The sequence below is a fragment of the Doryrhamphus excisus genome, chromosome 20, assembly GCF_030265055.1.
Source record: "Doryrhamphus excisus isolate RoL2022-K1 chromosome 20, RoL_Dexc_1.0, whole genome shotgun sequence".
In the NCBI taxonomy this organism is placed as follows: domain Eukaryota; kingdom Metazoa; phylum Chordata; class Actinopteri; order Syngnathiformes; family Syngnathidae; genus Doryrhamphus; species Doryrhamphus excisus.
The window spans coordinates 7,496,161-7,516,874 of record NC_080485.1 but is presented as its reverse complement, the minus strand read 5'-3'; the positions used below and the strand labels follow the sequence as shown (position 1 = coordinate 7,516,874).

The following is a 20,714-nucleotide window of genomic DNA, read 5'->3' as shown; positions in this document are numbered from 1 at the left end:
TTCTGTTTTTAATAAATGCGTTTTTTGGGGTTTTTTTTGGAAAACCTGATGCGGCCCAGTCTCTATATTTTTCCTCTTGTTTTGGAATAGAACAAAAGAAAAAATGCTTCAACAAAGTGCTACATTTTCCAACAACCCAAGTTCTGGCATTGAAAAAGTGAATGTTTTGTTACTGTCAATAAATCACTACGTTGTTTAATTAGCATCCTCAGTCTCGTCCATTGTGGTTTCACTCTGAAATGTGTTCCTGCTTGGGCTTTTACTCACATTTTTTTCTTGCCATCAGTTCTGCAACAGAGGCTAGTCTAGCCAAATGGTAATTACACGATGGAGAAGTCTGCTCAAGAATAAAATGGACCGTTGTTTAATACTATCACGTAAAAAAAAAACAAAAAACAGGCAATGTCTTTTTAACACATCGCACATGTTCTCATTTTCACTATTTAACTAAACAAGAATTACACTCTCTTTGCCAATACTTTAATATTTTAACCAGACCATTAGCATATGCAGAATAAGCCAAAAATGATGGCAATACTGCAGAAGAGTTTTGTAGGACGCCAGCACTCAGAGTAATGTAATACTGTCCAATTTAAAGTTATTACACAGTACCGAAATACTGTTTGATTCGTACATGTATGTATCGCATTTCAAGCTGTTGTCGACCTTCAGAACAAAGACAAAGATGTTTCTGCCATCTGTGGACATGGAATTCTCTTGCTGAAAACCACACTACAATAAAGTTCCGTGGTTCCATTACTATTTGTGCATATACTGTGCCTTAAAGTCCAATAAAGAAACAGAAACAAGCACTTGTCACTTTGTGACATCATTCTGGTCATCCATTTTAAGCACAGACTGTGGGAAGTTAAGCTGTAAATTGGATTTCTTTGTGCAATATATCAGAAATACATTACAAGTTGTATGAAATTGTTACTCACAGTTTAAACGTGCATGATTTGCACAGAGCATAAAACGCACAAAAAAACAAAAATTTAATAAAAGTAATAAAGCAATATTTACATTTTATAGCAAAAGTGTCAGTGTTGTTATGTGCCAAATGTGCCCAAAAGTGCATCCCCAAAATTAAGTTCCCCCCTCATCCCCCTGACTAGGCGATCTTAATCTAACACAGGGGTCTCAAACTCAATTTGGGCCACTGGAGCTAGGGTCTGGGAGAGACTGGGCCGCATCAGGTTTTCCAAAAAAAAAAAAAAAACATTTATTAAAAACAAAAAAATTTAAAAAACTTTGCTTTGGTTCCAATTTTCTACAGTAAAAGCTCTGATAAAACAGTCAACTGTTCTCAAATATCTTACTTTTTATTTTTCTACACAAAATAAATAAACAAATCAAGAATAAAGAAAATCAATCAATCAGTAATAAATAAATATAATAATAAAACGGCAAATAATAAAAACTTAAGAAACCACATATAGTTGGCGGGTAGACAAATTATTTTTTTCAGATTAAAATGAACAAAGCATTATTAGAGCCCTGTAGACATGACAAAACACGACTATAGTCACATTTATACTCTTTTTTTTATTTACAACATATTGCGCAACTGCAATGTCTTGAGACACATGCTAACTCGCAAACTAGAGAGCTAGCGACCTAAACGGTAGCCTTCAAGTTATTTCCTTTAAACTTAAATAACCAAAAACTTACCACTTCCACACGGATAGGGAGGATAACTATTAACAGTTATTTAACCTTTAACATGAACATTAATCAAACGTAATTTTTTTTTCTGGGTACATGATACCATACAGCATCCATATCAAACTTGCGCGGGCCGCACTAACATTAAACTTTCATATCTAGGCGGGGGCCTCTAACTGGTGTCCTGCGGGCCACATTTGGCCCGTGGGCCGCGTGTTTGAGACCCCTGATCTAACAGATCTTTGCTGTACAAAACCCAGTCAATTTGAGTAAGACGATTCCTTGTTGGTGGTGATCTCTAAAGGCCCGTGAGGACAATAGATCAAATACCAATGAAGAGGCTTTGAACCATTGTCTTCTTCTCTATCACTCATGATGGCAGGAGATAACTTCTTCCTGAGTGAAAGTGTCACATTATACTGTAAAGGAGCCTCAACGCCCTCCGATCTAGATAACGCCATCCACTCAATAAATAAATGTAAAAAAATATATGTAGCAGTAACAGCCTTCCTGGTGCAGTAATCTGATAAAAGGCCGGAATTCCCCCTCCTCCGAGTGGCGCTTTGAAGCGATGTGGGCGGATCATGTTTACTTCTGAACAAGAAGCCAGATTTGGAAACAACAAATGAGACATTGATCATTACTTACATTGCACAAGACCATGCTATCAATCTCTCATTGTTTGGATTTGAACCTTTTGTAGTTCGCTTGTCGTCTTTCCTTGCCTTACCTGACCCATTAAACATCGGCCCTGAAATGTGAGTCATCCACACGGAGAGTTTAAACAGAAGAGGAGAAAAGCTCGGCAAATAGTACTGCATGGTCACTAAAGAAGACATCAATTTCATAATCCATTTTGCAAACCGAGACATGCACCAACAACTGTCAAAAGGGGAGGCCACTTGGAAAAACTGGGAGCTTATTTGAGCGTGGATATTGGGGATTTCTGCCAGCTTCCATGAATACAGCAGTTTTGTTCTATTGTTTTTTTTTTGCGTAGGAATCCAGAAGAATTCAATCCTTGAGTATCAATCTCTGTCTGCATGATAAAGACGGTGATGACAGAGGAGTTGATCACTCGCTGAGGGTGGAGCCCATGCATATTTGTCTGCAGTTCTACAGTAAATTTTGCCGTCTCCACCCAAACTCTTAACCACCACTGCACATTTTCTCTACTTGAGCTGTCTGCAGACTTATTGCAAACAGTGCATATGAGACATTTCCATAAAGCAGGACTACATAATGAGAAAACAACATGTATGTGTTCGACAGGAGTGAACACAAAGAATCTTGCATACCTCACTCGAGCTATCACTGGTTTGTAGGTTGCTGCCAGTTGGCAATAGCGCCCTGGCAAAAGTGTCCCCCCAGTGGGTAATGGATCATAAAGGTTGGCTTGGAGCTGCATTGATTTAGCAACGTAACTCAAATCATTAGCGCTGGCTTTCCGTGGAAGCGAGAATGGCATTGCAAAACTTCATGCACCAAAACAATTGGCCCGAATCTGTTTTTTCAGGTCTGAGCAATACTCACTCAAGAACTCTTATCACATAATCACAGTAAAATTATTGGCATGTTAACCATGGTGGTGCAATAATACAAATTAAAAACAGTCCAGTGTATGGAGGCAAGGTTCACCGTTTTTTCTTTTCAAAAAAACTCTGTGTGGAATGGAATGGCCTTTATTGTCATTATACAGTAAACCTCGGATATATCGGATTCAATTGTTCCCACTGGTTTTGTCCGATATAAGCGAAATCCGTTATATGCGTATACCGGAAAATGTCCGTTTTACGCATATATCGGATTTATATCCGGTATATGCGTAAATCGGATTTTATACGTTATAAAAAGGCACTTCCTTGACTATGTTTCCAATGTACCTGGACGCGCAGGCAACGCTGCAAACGCTGCAAACGCTGCAAATGACGTCGTATAGCAGCCTGTCACGATTCGGCGAATCGGAGCGCCACGATGCGGCCATCCGATATATGCGAGGGAAATTTAATGGAAATGCATTGGAACGGGACTGGAGATTTTGTCCGAAATAGGCGAAATCCGTTATAAAAAATCCGATATATGCAATGAATTTTTATTGGAAATGCATTACAGAAAAATTGGTTCTTTTTTATCTGTCCGTTGTGAGCGAATTTCCGATATATCCGAGTCCGATATATCCGAGGTTTACTGTACAAGATGTACAACGAGATTGGAGAGCTTCTCCTTTCAGTGCAGTAGTCAAGTTTAAAAAGAAGTATATAAAAAGTACAGTAAAAAAGACAATTTAACAAGATATATACAAGATATCCAAAATATACACATAGTATTGCATAGTATATAGTACTATACATACTATTGCATAGCATTGTGTCCCCCTCCTTATGTGTGTTGTCATTACTCAATGTGAGAGATGTACTACAACTGAAAATAATATTTAAAAAGACGTTTCTTACCTTATCAAAAGCAATATTTATTCCACAAGATATTACGGGATGCACGGTGAAGATGAGTGATACACTAATGTATCATGGATGGGTTTGAGCACAAGGCTGAGAGAAAAGGGGATTAAACAGTATTAAGAGTGTCCAGATGCAAGCCACATGCATCAAAACACACTGACACACTGCTCTAGAAACACAACGGTGTGATCCGACGGTGATCTAACAATATTTCTTGTCATCCCAACATGGAAGATTGCTGCATCCTATCAAGTGTGCTGGCTCTTCACAAATCAAAAACATACTTTTTTTTATAAATATGCACTGAATGTTTGCAAGGACTGGAGCAAACAGCATGACTGGTTTTGGACATGTGTCTCTTTGTTTTTAGCTTTGTTCCGAAAAGCTGATTATAGAAGGCCAGCTGGACCTCAGAGCAATGGCACCCTACTCACACACCCCATACACACACATCTGTACGAGTGGATAACAAAGAGACACAAAGTGGGTCACCGCTTACTTATGCCAGATTGAATTTTGGGAAGAAAAACGTCAAGATATTTAATATCAACAAAACAATTACTAAGAATATTATTGTTTAATATTGAACTAATTATACTGGAATTAAGTACAATTGTATCATGTTTTTTTTTTTTTTACATATTGCTGTTTTGTGATTGAATATGGCCTATAATAAGGGCTACTGTTAATCCACTCCAAGCTAAAATTCAACTCTCATCCCCCGACGTCACTTCCTGTCCTCCACATGTCCAGAACAGATTTATAGTCGTTCCTCAATACATCACAGTTCAAACATCAGTCTATTGCATTTTTTTTTACAAAAGTATTAATTAATAAATGATAGCTGGTTAATGTTTGACTATAGCCTATTATTTGTGTATATATTGAAAGACAAGTTAATTGTCGGGGCGGCACGGCGGTCGAGTGGTTAGTGCGCAGACCTCACAGCTAGGAGACCAGGGTTCAATTCCACCCTCGGCGTGGAGTTTGCATGTTCTCCCTGTGCATGCGTGGGTTTTCTCCGGATACTCCGGTTTCCTCCCACATTCCAAAAACATGCTAGGTTAATTGGTGACTCCAAATTGTCCATAGGTATGAATGTGAGTGTGAATGGTTGTTTGTCTATATGTGCCCTGTGTTTGGCTGGCGACCAGTCCAGGGTGTACCCCGCCTCTCGCCCCAAGACAGCTGGGATAGGCTCCAGCACCCCCGCGACTCTCGTGAGGAAAAAGCGGTAGAAAATGAATGAATGAAGTTAATGTCTGATTCTGGTCAGTAGGCATCACTAATGTTACATTGATGAGACATGACATTATACATGTATATACATTATACATAACCTTCACACTGCATGGAAGAAAAAGTTTCCCTCCCGTTCTGTGTGGAAGTGGTAGGTTTTTGCCTTCTTACTTTGTCCTTCTTCCCCATTATGTTGAACACGTAAATTGGGGAGGCTAACTAGATTGGTCAGTAGCTTGCTATACTAGTGGTGGCCATCTCTCATGTCTCTGCAGTGACACACCAAAAGCCTTTTTTGTTGGAATATTTTCCTGAAACTTACAATGTTCTACTGCTGGTCCTAATCTAAAAAAAAAAGGTAGAAACAATTTTTTTTTTTCTGATGAAAGACAAGAGTCTAATCTTTCTTTTGGTAGGTTTCATATCTAGGTAGCCATAGAACACAATATTTTCTTTGCCTTGAAAGATCATCGTAATACTGGAGGGGGATGTTAATAGATGACACTTCACCAAAAAAGTATTTATTTTGAAGGGTGGGGGTCCCACTGAAAAAGGGGTCGCTACCCACCATCACTGGTCTAAGTATCGTCTTTACACTGTTACCCTGCAAACTATAACCACAATAATCAACAACAACAAAGTGTATGGTGAGTATATACTGTGTCATGTGAATTTAACACAAAAACCAGAGTTTTAAGGAACGTTCCGCTCCCATCGCATTAAGTAAGTCATTTCTCTAGTGACCCTCCTAACTTTCCATGAATCTGCTAAGGGATTGCAGTGGTCAATTAACACTGTTCATGGCTCCTGATGGATGGAATGGTCACATCAATAGTCAAAAGTAATAAACCCAATGCCACAGTTGTTTTGACTTCAGCAATAATAACACATGCACTGGAAACCTTGTAAAATGAAAAATGGCTTGGAGGTCCAAAACTATAATAGCAACTATTGAGCTGGAAAGGACATTTCATTACAACGTTTCATTACAACCAATAGAGCCTCAATCATGTGTAAAATTTGCAGTTTAAATGGGTCTGCTATCGTATCAATCATCAGAGGCTCCAGGGAGCGAACTATCGGAGGCCCCCCCCTTCTTCCAGCTGACTCTTTGTGCTTTTGTTCCCACTTACAGTATCAGACTTCAGCTTCATTTTTTTTTTTTAATCAAGACAGGCCTCTTAGTGATTAACGTCTGAACCAGGGAGTTCACACCAATATGCTTCCTCGAGATTAGACCCAAAAACAGAAATCATCTACTGAAGGAAAGAAATCAGTCAAAGAACACAGTGACTTATTTTTCTTCCGTTCTTGTTTTTTTTTTTTTTTTTTTTTTCTCCCCAAAGTCCTCATTCCGGACAACAATGGGAGGGACTGCTTATTTTAGAAAATTAAAAAAGAAAACAATTTAACAGTAAAACATGGTTTTCAAAAAAGAACAGCAGGAAGTGCCACTTAGATGTGACAGCGATGTAAATCACTTGATAGTTTTTATCCTTAGTCACGCACTGTCTGAGGAGAATCCATAAGTATGCACCATGTTTTCTATTTGTAACGTATCCGTTACCATGAAAAATCTCTTGTTTTTGACTGAAGCGTATGCTTAAACTTTAATCTTGGCTGTGTGTGACTGTTTGACCCCACTACACACCAGAGTGTGGTCAGGATATGTTGCGCCTTTTTTTTTTTTGCCGTTCTTTCAGCTAAGCCGTAAAGATTGTAATCTGAGCATGTTAGCCAGTCAGTGACTTTGGCCTAAACCACAGGATTAGAACTGATATCGATATTGGTGTTGGTGATTCTACAACTGTCATTACCAAGACAGTCATAGTCACAGTATTTTTGTTAGTTTTTATGGTCATTAGAGATACTGGATATTACATTTCTTACCACTAACCGATTTATCGATATTATCCAGCAATTTATTTCCGATACTGATACAGGCAGCAGCTTTTCCCTCCAATGAATGTAAGGTCACAGCCTGCGTAATGAATAAAAACATTATGCTTCCTTTACTGCATTTCATAAATAAACAGTAACAATACAATTTGTTCATTTTTATGGCCATTAGAGATACTGGATATTACATTTCTTACCACTAACCGATTTATCGATATTGTCCAGCAATTTATTTCCAATACTGATACAGGCAGCAGCTTTTCCCTCCAATGAAAGTAAGGTCACAGCCTGTGTAATGAATAAAAACATTATGCTTCCTTTACTGCATTTCATAAATAAACAGTAACAATACAATTTTTAAAGCTGCTTGAAAGAATTGGGTGCTACGCTCCTGATTCCATTAAATAAATACAATTATCGATTGGTTTGCTAAACTCTATATTTATTATCATCTAAAAATGACACAATGTGTGATCTCACTTCTTAAAGTTTGCTGATGTTTCAACAAGTGATTTTCTGTTTGTAGATGTTGGAACTTGAATACCGAGAGGAAAAAAAAAAAAAAAGGGTCACCCGCAACCCCTTTAATTTGCACTTTGCTTGTTTTTTTACGATGCGGCAAAGGCTAATGTATACATGGAACATCTTGTAAAATCACCGATATAAACATTTTTTACAACAACAAACAAATCTTTAACTCACCACAAAAACATTATAGGGTGTAAACACATGATCTCATCCACTACATTTATCTTTACCGCTCATTATGTACCCTTGCAAGGTGCTTGGCAAGAAATCAGTTACAGACACTTGTATTACCCCCAACGTGTTTTCTGGCACCGGTGTGTCGGCTAGTCCTTTTTTTGCAGAACACAGTGGTGGTTTTTGGTGGCAAGTGAAATGTTTTTCATGTCTAGACGTTGCACCAAAATAGCCACACTGAATGGATTTAGTTGTGTGTTGTCAGCTATATCCTGCCCGCAGGATTATTGTACTTTCTCATGAGTGAAACAAGGCCTCTTCCGTCCTGTGACTTCACAGTTCAATTGACCTGTCAGCTAGAATAGGAATGTTGATACAGCAATAAGGATGGCTGCGATAACGCTGCGATCTGCAAGGGACATGGAAGTCATAAAATCATTGAATAGTCACAATATTCAATTTCATATTTCATTAATTTCACTATTCAAGATACACTCTTTTGAAACAAATGTTGACCGATAATCTCAATTTTGCTCAGAGTATCTCAATTTTTATAATATCAGGATAATTGACATTACTGTAATTACAATCATCATTGTAATACTCGGATAAAATGCCTGGATTTTTCAATGACTATCTGGGGTCTGTATTCCAGGAACACCAAATTTGGAGTTTCTTCTTCGGAGATGTTTGCTTTGCCTGCGTGTGTGTGGGTCTTGCTGCCTTTACTTTGTCTTCACTAAGTGGAAAGCATGCTCTCTTGGCTTGCAATCAGGTCATTGAGTTGCTTTTCACAGTCATGCACACAAAGACAACTGAAGTGGATGGCCGCAGAATTTTTTCATGGTGAAGAAGAAAAAAAAAAAATCACAACAGAAGTCCAGAGAATGTTCCGGATATTCCAGAAAGTCATTGTCAACAATAAAGAAACATTTTCATTAATGCAAATACAGATAATTTAAAAACCATTGGTAACATTCAAGAACAGATATATAAATGAACAATGATACTTCTGTTTTTGTGATCAATTCTTCCCAAAACTTCAGAAAAAAACAAAACATAATAAATCCAAGGCAATTTAATCCAAATAACGTCATAATGTAAATCCAATTAATCAGTTTCAGACATTGTAAACAGACTAGTTTGTATAACATTCACATTTGAGTTGAGGGACTCTAACTGGTGTGAAAGAAGCAGTCAAACAAATGAAATAGTATATTATAAATGTTTTGGAAAAGGGGTAAGTGGAACAAAATATAACAATATTAACAACTAAACAGTCAGTAAATAAACAATTTAATAAACACAAAATCTTTTTTTTAAAAGAGGACCTATTCTGCTTTTTCCACTTGTCTGACCTATAAATGTAGTTAGAGTGTAGTATTCTTGTCTTAAACGATGCTAATGTTTCAGATAATGAGGTTTTCATGTTTGGAAGTGAGCGCTGAAAGAAGTTTGGGATGGACCAAAACACTCGGTTTCAAAAGGCGTGGTAAAACTGCCTCTTTGTGATGTCACAGCGGGGCGAACTTCCTTATATGGGCGTGTCTGTAAGCACTCTGCACTCCCCCAAGCTCTGCTCCTCTGTTGCTAGCAAAGCCACATTTTTTACAATTCCTAACGACGCCCCCATCAAGCACAAGTGGTTGGAGTTCTTGATTCCCTACCAGCAAAAGAAATGGATTTTAACTGCATTTTACACTGGACTGTTTTGTGAGTATGGGCCAGTATACAGCTGGACTAGCCGACACTTTTCCAACGTTACAAGGTCATGTGGACTGAGCAAGCCGCAAGTAACAATTTATCAGTGTCCTGTGTTTATTTTGTGCAAGTCATATAAATAAACAGCCCTGTTTGCTAATAGCCTTTTCCCACCTCAAATAGTGGCCACATTCAGTTACCGATGCTGTAGAAAACCTAGCGCTAAAATGCTAAAGCTACTTATCATTGAGAGACGTCTTGAAGTAACCTCTTTTCTCTTTTCAAACTTTAGACTGTCCAGTCTTTACTTCCGGATCGGATTCAGGATCCAACCCACACTGTATGTTAGAAGCCGACCTTTTAAAAAGATACATGGCCCTTTATTATCACCGCCTATACCGTTCTTCAATTCCGATAAAGTTAGCATACAAACTGGAAGTGTTGGAGGGTGAACAAAGACGGCGGAGTGGGCGTACCTGGAGGCGGGCCACGGGTGGAATACATTAAAACAGATAGTTTTCATTGGAATCACGAATTCCAAAGAAATACAGCTGAATAGGTGCAGATTCTGGAAGAACTAGAAAGCTTTGTGTGCTGGTTATTGTGTGTAGCTGCTCTATAGGAGTCCACAAGTCAATACAAAGGGCATTTTGAAAATTACAAATTTGCACAATAGGTCCCCTTTAAGTTTTTGTGAGTAAGGTTTTTTTTTTGGGGGGGGGTGGGGGGGGTGGTACACAAAACAATAGTCGTTTTGGATGCAAGCGAGAAAAAAAAACAAAAAAACCTGACCTGTAAAGGCCAAAAAACATGTAACAATATTTCAGATTGTCAAAACGTTTAGCGGTAAACAAGTTTTGAATAATTCACATTTCAGCACAATATGGCAATAAAGATCATTACATAATTCATTCATATTTCTGTTCATTGGTTTAATATCAGGCTGTACGTTGGCCACCGCTGGTTGATTGCCAAATAAGGAGACTGGATCTCGGTCTCCAAATGATCCCCACAGTTCTTAGAAAGCAATCCTTTCATCCCATGGCTGATTCAGTGATGCATATTCAGTACAAGACTGATGGCCTGATGTGGCTCAGTGATGACAAACTTGGTGGTTTTCACCTTGTGCCAATGCCTGTTCGGAACAGGAAGGACGTGTGATTTGCAGAGCAACTCACTTCCTGTAGGTGGTTTTACAAGTCCTGATATATATGTCAGTGGTCTGCCACGGCTTAAAAAATCAGCTTCACTGATGAGAAGCAAAATCCTTTCCCTTGTTGTGCATGCATAACGTCTGCTTCTTCACTGGTTGCATGAAAAACCCTCAGACACCAGAACTCTGCCAGTGATGACATCATCACTTGTTCTCCTCCAATGGCAGGATTTTAAGGAAAGCGACATGACGAAATCACCTCTGCTTGCTAACGTGTCAACGCCCATTTTACGCATATGATGTGCGAGTGTGTGTGTTATGACTTGTTTCGTAGTGTTTATGGTCATGTGTTCATGTGTTTGAAATTGGAATATCTACTGAACCAGTCGTCTATTTTAAGTTTTTAGTAGGTGGAATGTCTAATAAAAGATTGACCAGCTCTTTGTTGGATTTTCTGAATTTTACATTAGTGGGAAAATACCCCCAATAAAGTTCTTAACTTTATAAGAAATCTCTCCTTTAGGGAGCATGAAATATCGTATCCTTCTTATTGTAAGGCCTTCGCTGACCACATATTGCTTTAACCTATAGCTGGCACTGAAGTTGATTACTCATATTTGATGTGCCGTCAGTTTTAAACTTACTTTGGTCAAAGTTAGCCCACGAGCCCAATTTATATGTCAGCACGGACTGCAGATAAAGACAAGGGTCTTTGTGTCTATGACAGATGGAATGTAACCGGGGATTAACTGGGCTTCAAATGGCTTAATGTAGCGAAATAATGACCCCTCAATGATTGCAGTTTGTTTGAGGAGCAGTTGGAGACTCGCATTACAAAACACGGTTTTGTACTTGGCTTGAATCATCGTCCAGTCTAGACTTGTCATGTATGGAAAGCCACAACAGGCATCACACCTACAACATCCCTGTGCGCAATCAGGGTTTGTCTTTCTGTGGTCGCCATTGCGGTTAACATTCAAGGTCAATCCCCTCCTCCCCATACATCATTTATTTATTAGACGAAGAAACCAGTGGGAGGATAGTGAAGTAGGGAAAGAAAGGATGGGATATGAGGAGATTTTTTCCCACCCTTTGTTTACATCGCATCTCTTCCTTGCATTGCTGTTGCATTCTCCTGTCCTCACTCTGCAGTCTCAAACAGAAGAGGGCTTCAAGGAGAGGCTGCTCCAAGTCAGACGGGGCTGAAAGAAGCGTATTGTGAGGTCACATTCTTTGCAATTGCTAACAGGAGCCAAGTCAGTAGCTGGCGGAATTACCCCCATGAATCATGCCCATTGTGATGCCTACCCTGGATGAGAACATGGAAAAGAATTAGGTAGGGCAGAGCCTTATCAGCTTCCCATTCGGATCTGACCAGGCCATTGGGTGCGAGGAAGCTGGGACAGCCTTCATCGGCGTTGCTTACGGAGGGCCTGAATGTGGAAATCCTCCATAGCCATGTGTTGTTACTTAAGGGTGTGCTGCAGCCAAGTTACTGCGCACTTTTCCATCCACGCCCGTACTCCTGTCTGTGCACTTCCTTCCCTCCCATTTACCCAGAGATCTTTGTGGTAGGTCCACGAGTTCAAGCAATATTAGGTTGCACCTCTTAAAACATTTCAGACTTTGTGGTGGAAATTAACAAATGGAAAAATAAGCCAATGTAGTATATTGCTTATGGCCTTTTTTTATATTTCATTTAAGCTGTTTGAAGAAGGGATGAGCAAACTTTTATGAAGTTCCATTTACAATGTTTATTTCTCAGATCAACAATGACGTCCGTGAGAAACATGTCTTTGTAGTTTGAATTACATCTATGATTCATATATTGATAGGTTGTCTTTGCAAATAAAGCAAACATGCATGAGAAATACAATATATGGACAACAGAGCATAACTCTCCATTCTGTTTGTTACCGAGGTCAAATTGATTGGCATTTTATTATCAGATTAAATACATAATTGTATTTTCAATGGTAGAATGGGTTGATTCGCTCAAAGCTGCTGTTTAGTTTTTTCTTTATTTCCATAATTCCTCCTAGGGTGTACCCTCATTCAGACCTTTGAAGCGTGCCGGACTTGGGCATAATTCCCCCTTCCCCTCCTGGCCTCTGCTGGCTTGGGCCCACACTTAGCATCCATGCTTTGGTGTGTTGGCTTGTGCCATCACTTGATACTGAAAATTTCATTTAGATTTAGATTTTTTTGAGACCTGTCTTGGTTTCTATCATGAATTGTGGTGGCGGGGAACAATCACCTTAGGCTAAATAAGGTGCAAGACCACTAGAAGTGTACTGAACTTGAGTGCCCACACTAGCCAAGGGTGGGCCAAAACACCATACGACTGATATAGTGTGAGTACACCATTAAAGTTCCCTTATCGCCACAGGTCAAATAAATCTCCATGTTTTGTTTATCAACAAAGTTTCATGTTAAAGTTATGGAAAAATTATTAGACCACTTGTTCCGTCTGTTTCTTGCTCATGTTAATAATGTCTGGTACAAGGAAAGGTACATTTGTTTGGACCAAAAGAATGATGACAACAAAAATAGCTCATAAGAGTTTAATTTAAGAGCAAATACCATTTTGTGGTTAGCCTGTAGGCCACATAGTTAGGGGATCGGGAAGACCTGGGTTCGATTCTCCGCTTGGGCATCTCTGTTGGAGTTTGCATGTTTTCATGGGTTTTCTCCGGGTACTCCGGTTTCCTCCCACATTCCAAAAACATGCTAGGTTAATTGGCGACTCCAAATTGTCCATAGGTATGAATGTGAGTGTGAATGGTTGTTTGTCTATATGTGCCCTGTGATTGGCTGGCAACCAGTCCAGGGTGTACCCCGCCTCTCGGCCGAAGACAGCTGGGATAGGCTCCAGCACCTCCGCGACCCTTGTGAGGAATATTAATGAATGAATGAATAAACCCACAAGCGATGCAGCTCTGGTGCTTGTGTGTCTCACCAAAAATTACACTAAGTAAGTAACTAAGACTTATATTTGTATTTTAGTTCATTTAGCCATTTTATGTGAGGATAAGCGGTAGAAAATGAATGAATGAATGTCATCAATATAATGTTTTATTATTGCTACTACTAATAACACAAATTTGCAAGCTGCGTTGCATGAGATCACCGTATTTTGTGTGTCTTATTTGAAAGACAACCATCAAGAGTCGGCTAGCGGGGATTTTCGCTTTGTCTATATGTGCCCTGTGATTGGCTGGCAACCAGTCCAGGGTGTAGCCCACCTCTCACCCAAAGACAGCTGGGATCTGTATTGCCGATAGGACATTAGGACCTTTCAAAATAAACACCATAGATCAGTCCTTCTCAAAATGTTTGGTCTCAGTATCAGACAGATGTCAGGTTCTGAATTAAGACTCCAGTTGAGTCTTCAAAGTATTATCAAACTGAACACTCCTGCCAAAGAGGCACTGTCACTTGTCAACAACGTTCTGATAAGAGTGTCTGTGTGACTATCACAGCTTATGTGATTCAGTTAATGGTTTTAGAACGCCAGCACTTTGTGACAGATGGATGAGCACGTAAGAATGAGGTCATCACAGCGAGACAGGAAAGACAACTGTGTCGGGAAGTTGCATGTCAGCACTTTCAACTCCAACACAAGAACTGCATTAGACTATCTATCGCTCTAGAAATATCTAGCCAGGCCCGACAGGACAGGACAGGACAGGGTGTGGGCAAGAGTCAACCACGCTGGTCCAGCCCCTCCTCTCAGCCCACTATGCCTGGGAAGAGCAGCCTGGGTGGGGCTGGCATGGAGTTGCGAGGGCCCCCATACCTCATAAGGGCATGACACAAGCACTGACTGCATACATCCGGGGAGTGAAGTCTTTGTCATAACACAGCTTTCCACTAAATAAAATAAACAAGGGAGAGGAAGAAAGGCAAGGGTGGGGAGCGATAAGGCCTGGGAGTAAGCAAGCAAGCAAGCCACGGAGAGTCGGGTCCAATGAGGAATGGTGAGGAAGTTGGAGCACAATTCCAAACGACAAGCTCCCCCAAGTTGATTACTATTGAGTAAGCCCCCCAAGTCCATTAGCCTAAATAACAACCAGGTGCTGCTGTGGCTGTGGTGGCTTTTTTTCACTGGGGTGTAAACGACCTGCTCCTTTTCATGCTCCAACACGGGAGGCCGGGAAACGGGCCAGACAAGCGCCATGTCTCCTTGGGCTATTCCTCTCTCATTCTCGCCTCCATCACTTGAGTCCCATCCGGAGTTGTCTATGGAGATATGTACGGTTCACCTCTCACATCACTCCAAAACACTGCCTTGCTCTCATCTATGTTATGTGTGTACACATGTGTATGCGTTGTATGTGGGTGTCTCCTCTCCCAGGGCGAGACCCCCCTCTGTTAACTGTTACAGTTCTCTTCCCATTACTAAGGGGGGTCCCAAAACGTGCTTTCTTCCTTGTGAGTTTAATGACGAGTAGGGAAAAAGACAGGGAGAAAGAATGTTTGGTGGAAAAAAAGTGGAGGGGCTTTTCAAAAGAGTCACTAAGGATTTATTTGACAGAAAAAAGGGAAAGTCAAGAGACATTAGAGAGGTGGAGAATGCTGCTTTACACCCGTTTTGCCTCTCTTTACCTCCACGTAATTATAGGTTATCATATGGTTTGTCTGGTATCAGGCCAGGTATCATGCCCCCTTCGGTCTCGGGCTGATACTGGCACGTGGGGGCATGATACTGGGCCTGATACCAGACAAACCATGTGATGATCTTATTATCACATACTACAGTATTAATTGGCCCTGTACCCTAGAAACCGCCCATGAATGATACGGGAAAAGGCTGAAATGATACTGTGTTAAAGCCCAGGGCAGTGATACTGATAAAATATAGAGTTTAACCATGTCCAGTATCAGCCCCCGTAGCTGTCCACTCAGAGCGCGCTGCTCTGGTATCGTGCCCGTGAAATAAACCAATCAGAGAACAGCGCACGAGTCCTTAGTGCCTAGTGCTTCTCCAGTCACCAAAAAACCCAAACTTAATGAATGGAACTTTAATTGTCAGACATTGATAAGATAAGACTGTTGATAAAATATTATTGTTGAAATATTTTTGCAATTATTGTGTTTACACTGTTTAGATATAATACATGTAATAAACTGAATTTTTTCTGGAAACAAAATGCGTGCCAGTATCGACCTCGACCTTTGTTCTCGGGCTTATACTGACACTTGGGGGCATGATACCTGGCCTGATACCAGACAAACCACGTGATAACCTATAATTATCACATACTATTTAATCAAAAGACCATTTTGTTTCCAGAAAATGTTCAGTTTATTACATGTATTTGGCATTCAACACGTCACGGCTGTGTCTGAACTGTTCGCCTTCATGGAAGTTTAGCTTTCGTTTTTCCATCATGTAACGTGCCAGAGAGTTGAATTTTGATTTGAGAGAATCAGGCTCGTATTCATCCCCATTTTCTTTTCTGATTGATAAAATAAACATAGACACGTATTTGTCTAACTCAGGCGGGGGAATACTTTTTACCAGTCTTTGTTTGTTCTTGCAGTTGATGAGCCATTCAGAAAAAAGCTTGAGGTCGCCCTTGGTTTTCCGACTTGTATTTGCATTTTTAGTTTTTTTCAATCATTTCAAGAGTGTCCTCCTCATTAATGGTGATAAAACGCTCCATTTCTAATATTCTGTTTGCTATTTTCCCTATTTGTCTTTCGCCGGGAGTGTCAATCGCTGACATGTTGACGGCAGACGGCAGCAAAACAAACGCTGTGTGTTCACGCTCGTGTGCTGTTCTCTGATTGGTTGTTTCACGGGCACGATACCAGAGCAGCGCGCTCTGAGTGGACAACTACGGGGGCTGATACTGGACATGGTTAAACTCTATATTTTATCAGTATCACTGCCCTGGGCTTTGACACAGTATCATTCCGGCCTTTTCCCGTATCATTCATGGGCGGTTTCTAGGGTACAGGGACAATTAATACTGTAGTATGTGATAATTATAGGTTATCACATGGTTTGTCTGGACCTTCGGTCTCGGGCTGATACTGACACTTGGGGGCATGATACTGGGCCTGATACCAGACAAACCATGTGATGATCTTATTATCACATACTGTTTAATCATGAGCTTATTATCACGTACTATTTAATCAAAAGACCATTTTGTTTCCAAAAAATGTTCAGTTTATTACATGTATTATATCTACAGTGTAAGTGTAACAGTGTACAGTGTAAAAACAATAATTGCAAAAATATTCCAACAATAATATTTTATTAACTGTCTTATCTTATCAATGTCTGACAATTAAAGTTCCATTAATCAAGTTTGGTTTTTTTGGTGACTGGAGAAGCACTCGTGTGCTGTTCTCTGATTGGTTGTTTCACGGGCACGATACCAGATCAGCGCGCTCTGGGGCTGATACTGGACATGGTTAAACTCTATATGTTATCAGTATCACTGCCCTGGGCTTTGACACAGTATCATTTCGGCCTTTTCCCGTATCATTCATGGGCGGTTTCTAGGGTACAGGGCCAATTAATACTGTAGTATGTGATAATAAGATCATCACATGGTTTGTCTGGTATCAGGCCCAGTATCATGCTCCTGCGTGCCAGTATCAGCCCGAGGCCAACACTTGGGGGCATGATACCTGGCCTGATACCAGACAAACCATGCCTGCTGTCTCTCACTAATGACCACGACACTACAAATTAGTGGCAGTACTTGAGCCCGACCTCTTTAGTTATTAGTTCTGGACTCTGTAGCTTCTGGGCGCTCAGCTTCGGGTGTTTGTCATCACACACTATCAGGCTGTGAGCCAATCAGGCCAAAAGCTGTCTTTAAATCCTATCCTCTAAGCTCTGAGCAGTGTAGTCCAACTAGCTGGATGTAACAGATTGAGATTGCAAGAAAAGTGCAGTCCAGTGTTGACAGAAGTGGCGTCATGCGCTGAGAAGACAGCTTTAGTCTGGGACGGCATCTTTTTTTTTTTTTTGAGAGAGAATACAGACTATATGACCTCAGAATTCCCTGTTCGCCAAGCATAGATTTGCAATCAATGCTGTTACGTGACACCGACACTAAGATATACAGCATATAAACATGTAGTAGCAGATCCAATGTGGCACCGTGCCATTTACAAAGACTTACACTACAGTCTACAGGTCAAACAAGTGTCATAACAGTGCAAAAGCAAGGTTAAAGAAAAAGCACTGTATCGGATATCCTCAGATCGGCATCAGGCCTTGATCATCCTGCATGTGTGGATAGATCAGATACTGTATACCACGCCACTGGAAGCCTGATGCAATCTAAATGTACCAATTGTTGGCGTGTACATGTTGATTCCTAATTTTTTTGTCAGTGCATTGTACAATTATTTTTTTAATGTTTTTTTATGATGTGGTGGTGATTGGACACTGCAAAAAACAGTTTTTGCAGTTTTCCTGGATGAATGATTACTCTATCCATCCATCCATTTTCTATGCTGCTTATCATCGCAGGGTGTGCTGGAACCTATCCCAGCTGACTTTGAGTAAAGTACACCCTGGACTGTGTTTATTCTATCCATTAGATCTAGATTTAGATCTAGATTAGATCTATCCATACATGTATGTGTATTCACCAGATTGAGTCCTATTGAATTGCATATAAAATGGTTAGCATGCAGACCTCACAGCTAGGACACCAGGGGTCAATTCCACCCTAAGCCATCTCTGTGTGGAGTTTGCATGTTCTCCAGGGACTCCGGATTCCTCCCACATTCCAAAAACATGCTAGGTTAATTGGTTACTCCAAATTGTCCATAGGTATGAATGTGAGTGGGCTGCACGGCGGACGAATGTTTAGCGCGCAGGTCTCACAGCGAGGAGACCGGAGTTCAATTCCAACCTCGGGCATCTCTGTGTGGAGTTTAGATGTTCTCCAAGTGCATGCATGGGTTTTCTTTGGGTACTCCGGTTTCCTCCCACATTCCAAAAACATGCTAGGTTAATTGGCGACTCCAAATTATCCATAGGTATGAATGTGAGTGTGAATGGTTGTTTGTCTATATGTGCCCTGTGATTGTGGCTGGCGACCAGTCCAGGGTGTACCCCGCCTCTCGCCTGAAGACAGCTGGGACAGCTGCCCTGCTTAATGATTTTAAGTCATTCCCTCCTTTCTTTGTATGCTTCTCTGCACTGGATGGACGTGTATACTCAGGTGAACACACACCCTTAAGAGGTGCTTAATCTCTGCACCCTCCTGGCTTCTGTATCTCTGTGTGGAGATGTTTTTTTGTGCAAGTCAAAACAAGAATTACTGTCCTCAGTAAGTCCTCTTCATCTCGTTTGTTGTGTATTTACAGTGTAAACTGCATCTTTGTTCTCCTTCTGCTCCTGGCTTTGCTTTACCTCTACAATTATCATTGAACTAGTTCAGTGTCGTCATGTGTCAACTTCCGATGAGAATGTATGTAAAACATTCACTCCGTCGCCACACAAGCCGTTACAGGAAGCGGCATTTGGGATAAACCAGGCGGAAAAGCCACTCATCTTGGTGATGACCTTTCAATGCGGTATGCGGATTTGATATGGGTCTTGTGTAGTGGTGAGGAGTTTGTATCTTAAGGCATCTTGAGGATTTGGGCCGTAAAACACACTGACAAGAGAACAAAGCTAGAGCTCTGATCCTAAAGTTCTATAATGACCGGGTGCATGTCATCCATAGAGACTGATCTCATTTATGTTTGCAGAGTTTAGGCCTGTGATCCTTATGCTCTACACTGCAGCCATGCAGAGTACAATGTCACGCATTGTGGGAAGGGAAAAGGCTCTGGAATCTCTCCAACTTCATTATCAGGACCACGCAGGCCTTACAAGGAGGGTGTATCTAGATTTATGTGCACATTGACTGAAGTATAGCGTGCTGGGTGGAGAGCACGCAGGTGAAAGTAAACTATTGTGTGCACGTTCTCGGAACAAGGTGTGTATATGAGTTTGTACATGCAACTGATTAAACATTTCTATGTCTCCAAGGGGAAGAAATATTTGAATAAAAATAAATAAATGTAATGAATGGCTGATTTGGGAGCACGGTCACATGAAATTCAACGCTAAGTATTTGGCATCGTAATGCAAAAACAATAAAAAGTTCAAAGTTCAAAAGGGATTAAAACATAACTGATAGGCTTTTCTTTGTCAGCAGTTTGATGATATGCAGCTATTAAAATAATACAGCCGAATGTATACTGAATATATTTGCACGTCTATTGAGCTGCAATAGAACAACACTATGTGTGTAAAAAAAGATAATAATATTCAGTTTTGCTTTTGTCAGAGAGGTGGTACTTTGAATATACGATGATCAGGCTTCATCTTTTGCCTCTTCACTGTATTATGATTTGTGTGAAATATAAATCATGCTGTTTTTGGTTGAATACCGCCTATTATTAGTCAGAAATATGCATATTTAAGCAAATCTTACAGGTTCTTTGTTTGCATTTTCAAGCATTAAAATGGCTAAATGAACTAAAATACGAATATAAGTCTTAGTTACTTACTTTGTGTAATTTTTGGTGAGACACACAAGCACCAGAGCTGCATCGCTTCTGAGTTTATTCATACATTCATTCATTCATTTTCCTCACAAGAGTCGCGGGGGTGCTGGAGCCTATCCCAGCTGTCTTCGGGCGAGAGGCTGGGTACACCCTGGACTGGTCGCCAGCCAAACACAGGGCACATATAGACAAACAACCATTCACACTCACATTCATACCTATGGACAATTTGGAGTCGCCAATTAACCTAGCATGTTTTTGGAATGTGGGAGGAAACCGGAGTACTCTGAGAAAACCCACGCATGCACGGGGAGAACATGCAAACTCCACACAGAGATGGCCGAGGTTGGAATTGAACC

At 40.5% G+C, this 20,714-nt stretch overlaps 1 protein-coding gene across 1 annotated transcript in view; it reads right to left on the bottom strand.

The window, feature by feature from the left end:
* The window catches only part of LOC131108301 (uncharacterized), a 46,276-nt gene extending 33,320 nt beyond the window's left edge, over nucleotides 1-12,956 (bottom strand). The window contains exons 1-3 of the mRNA XM_058059268.1: nucleotides 12,880-12,956; nucleotides 12,127-12,251; nucleotides 11,919-12,020 (exon numbers count right to left, since the gene is read on the bottom strand). Of these exons, the coding sequence (XP_057915251.1) occupies nucleotides 11,919-12,020; nucleotides 12,127-12,251; nucleotides 12,880-12,956 (304 nt within the window). The remainder of the gene's footprint in view (nucleotides 1-11,918; nucleotides 12,021-12,126; nucleotides 12,252-12,879) is intronic.
* Between the last annotated feature and the right edge of the window lie 7,758 nt (nucleotides 12,957-20,714).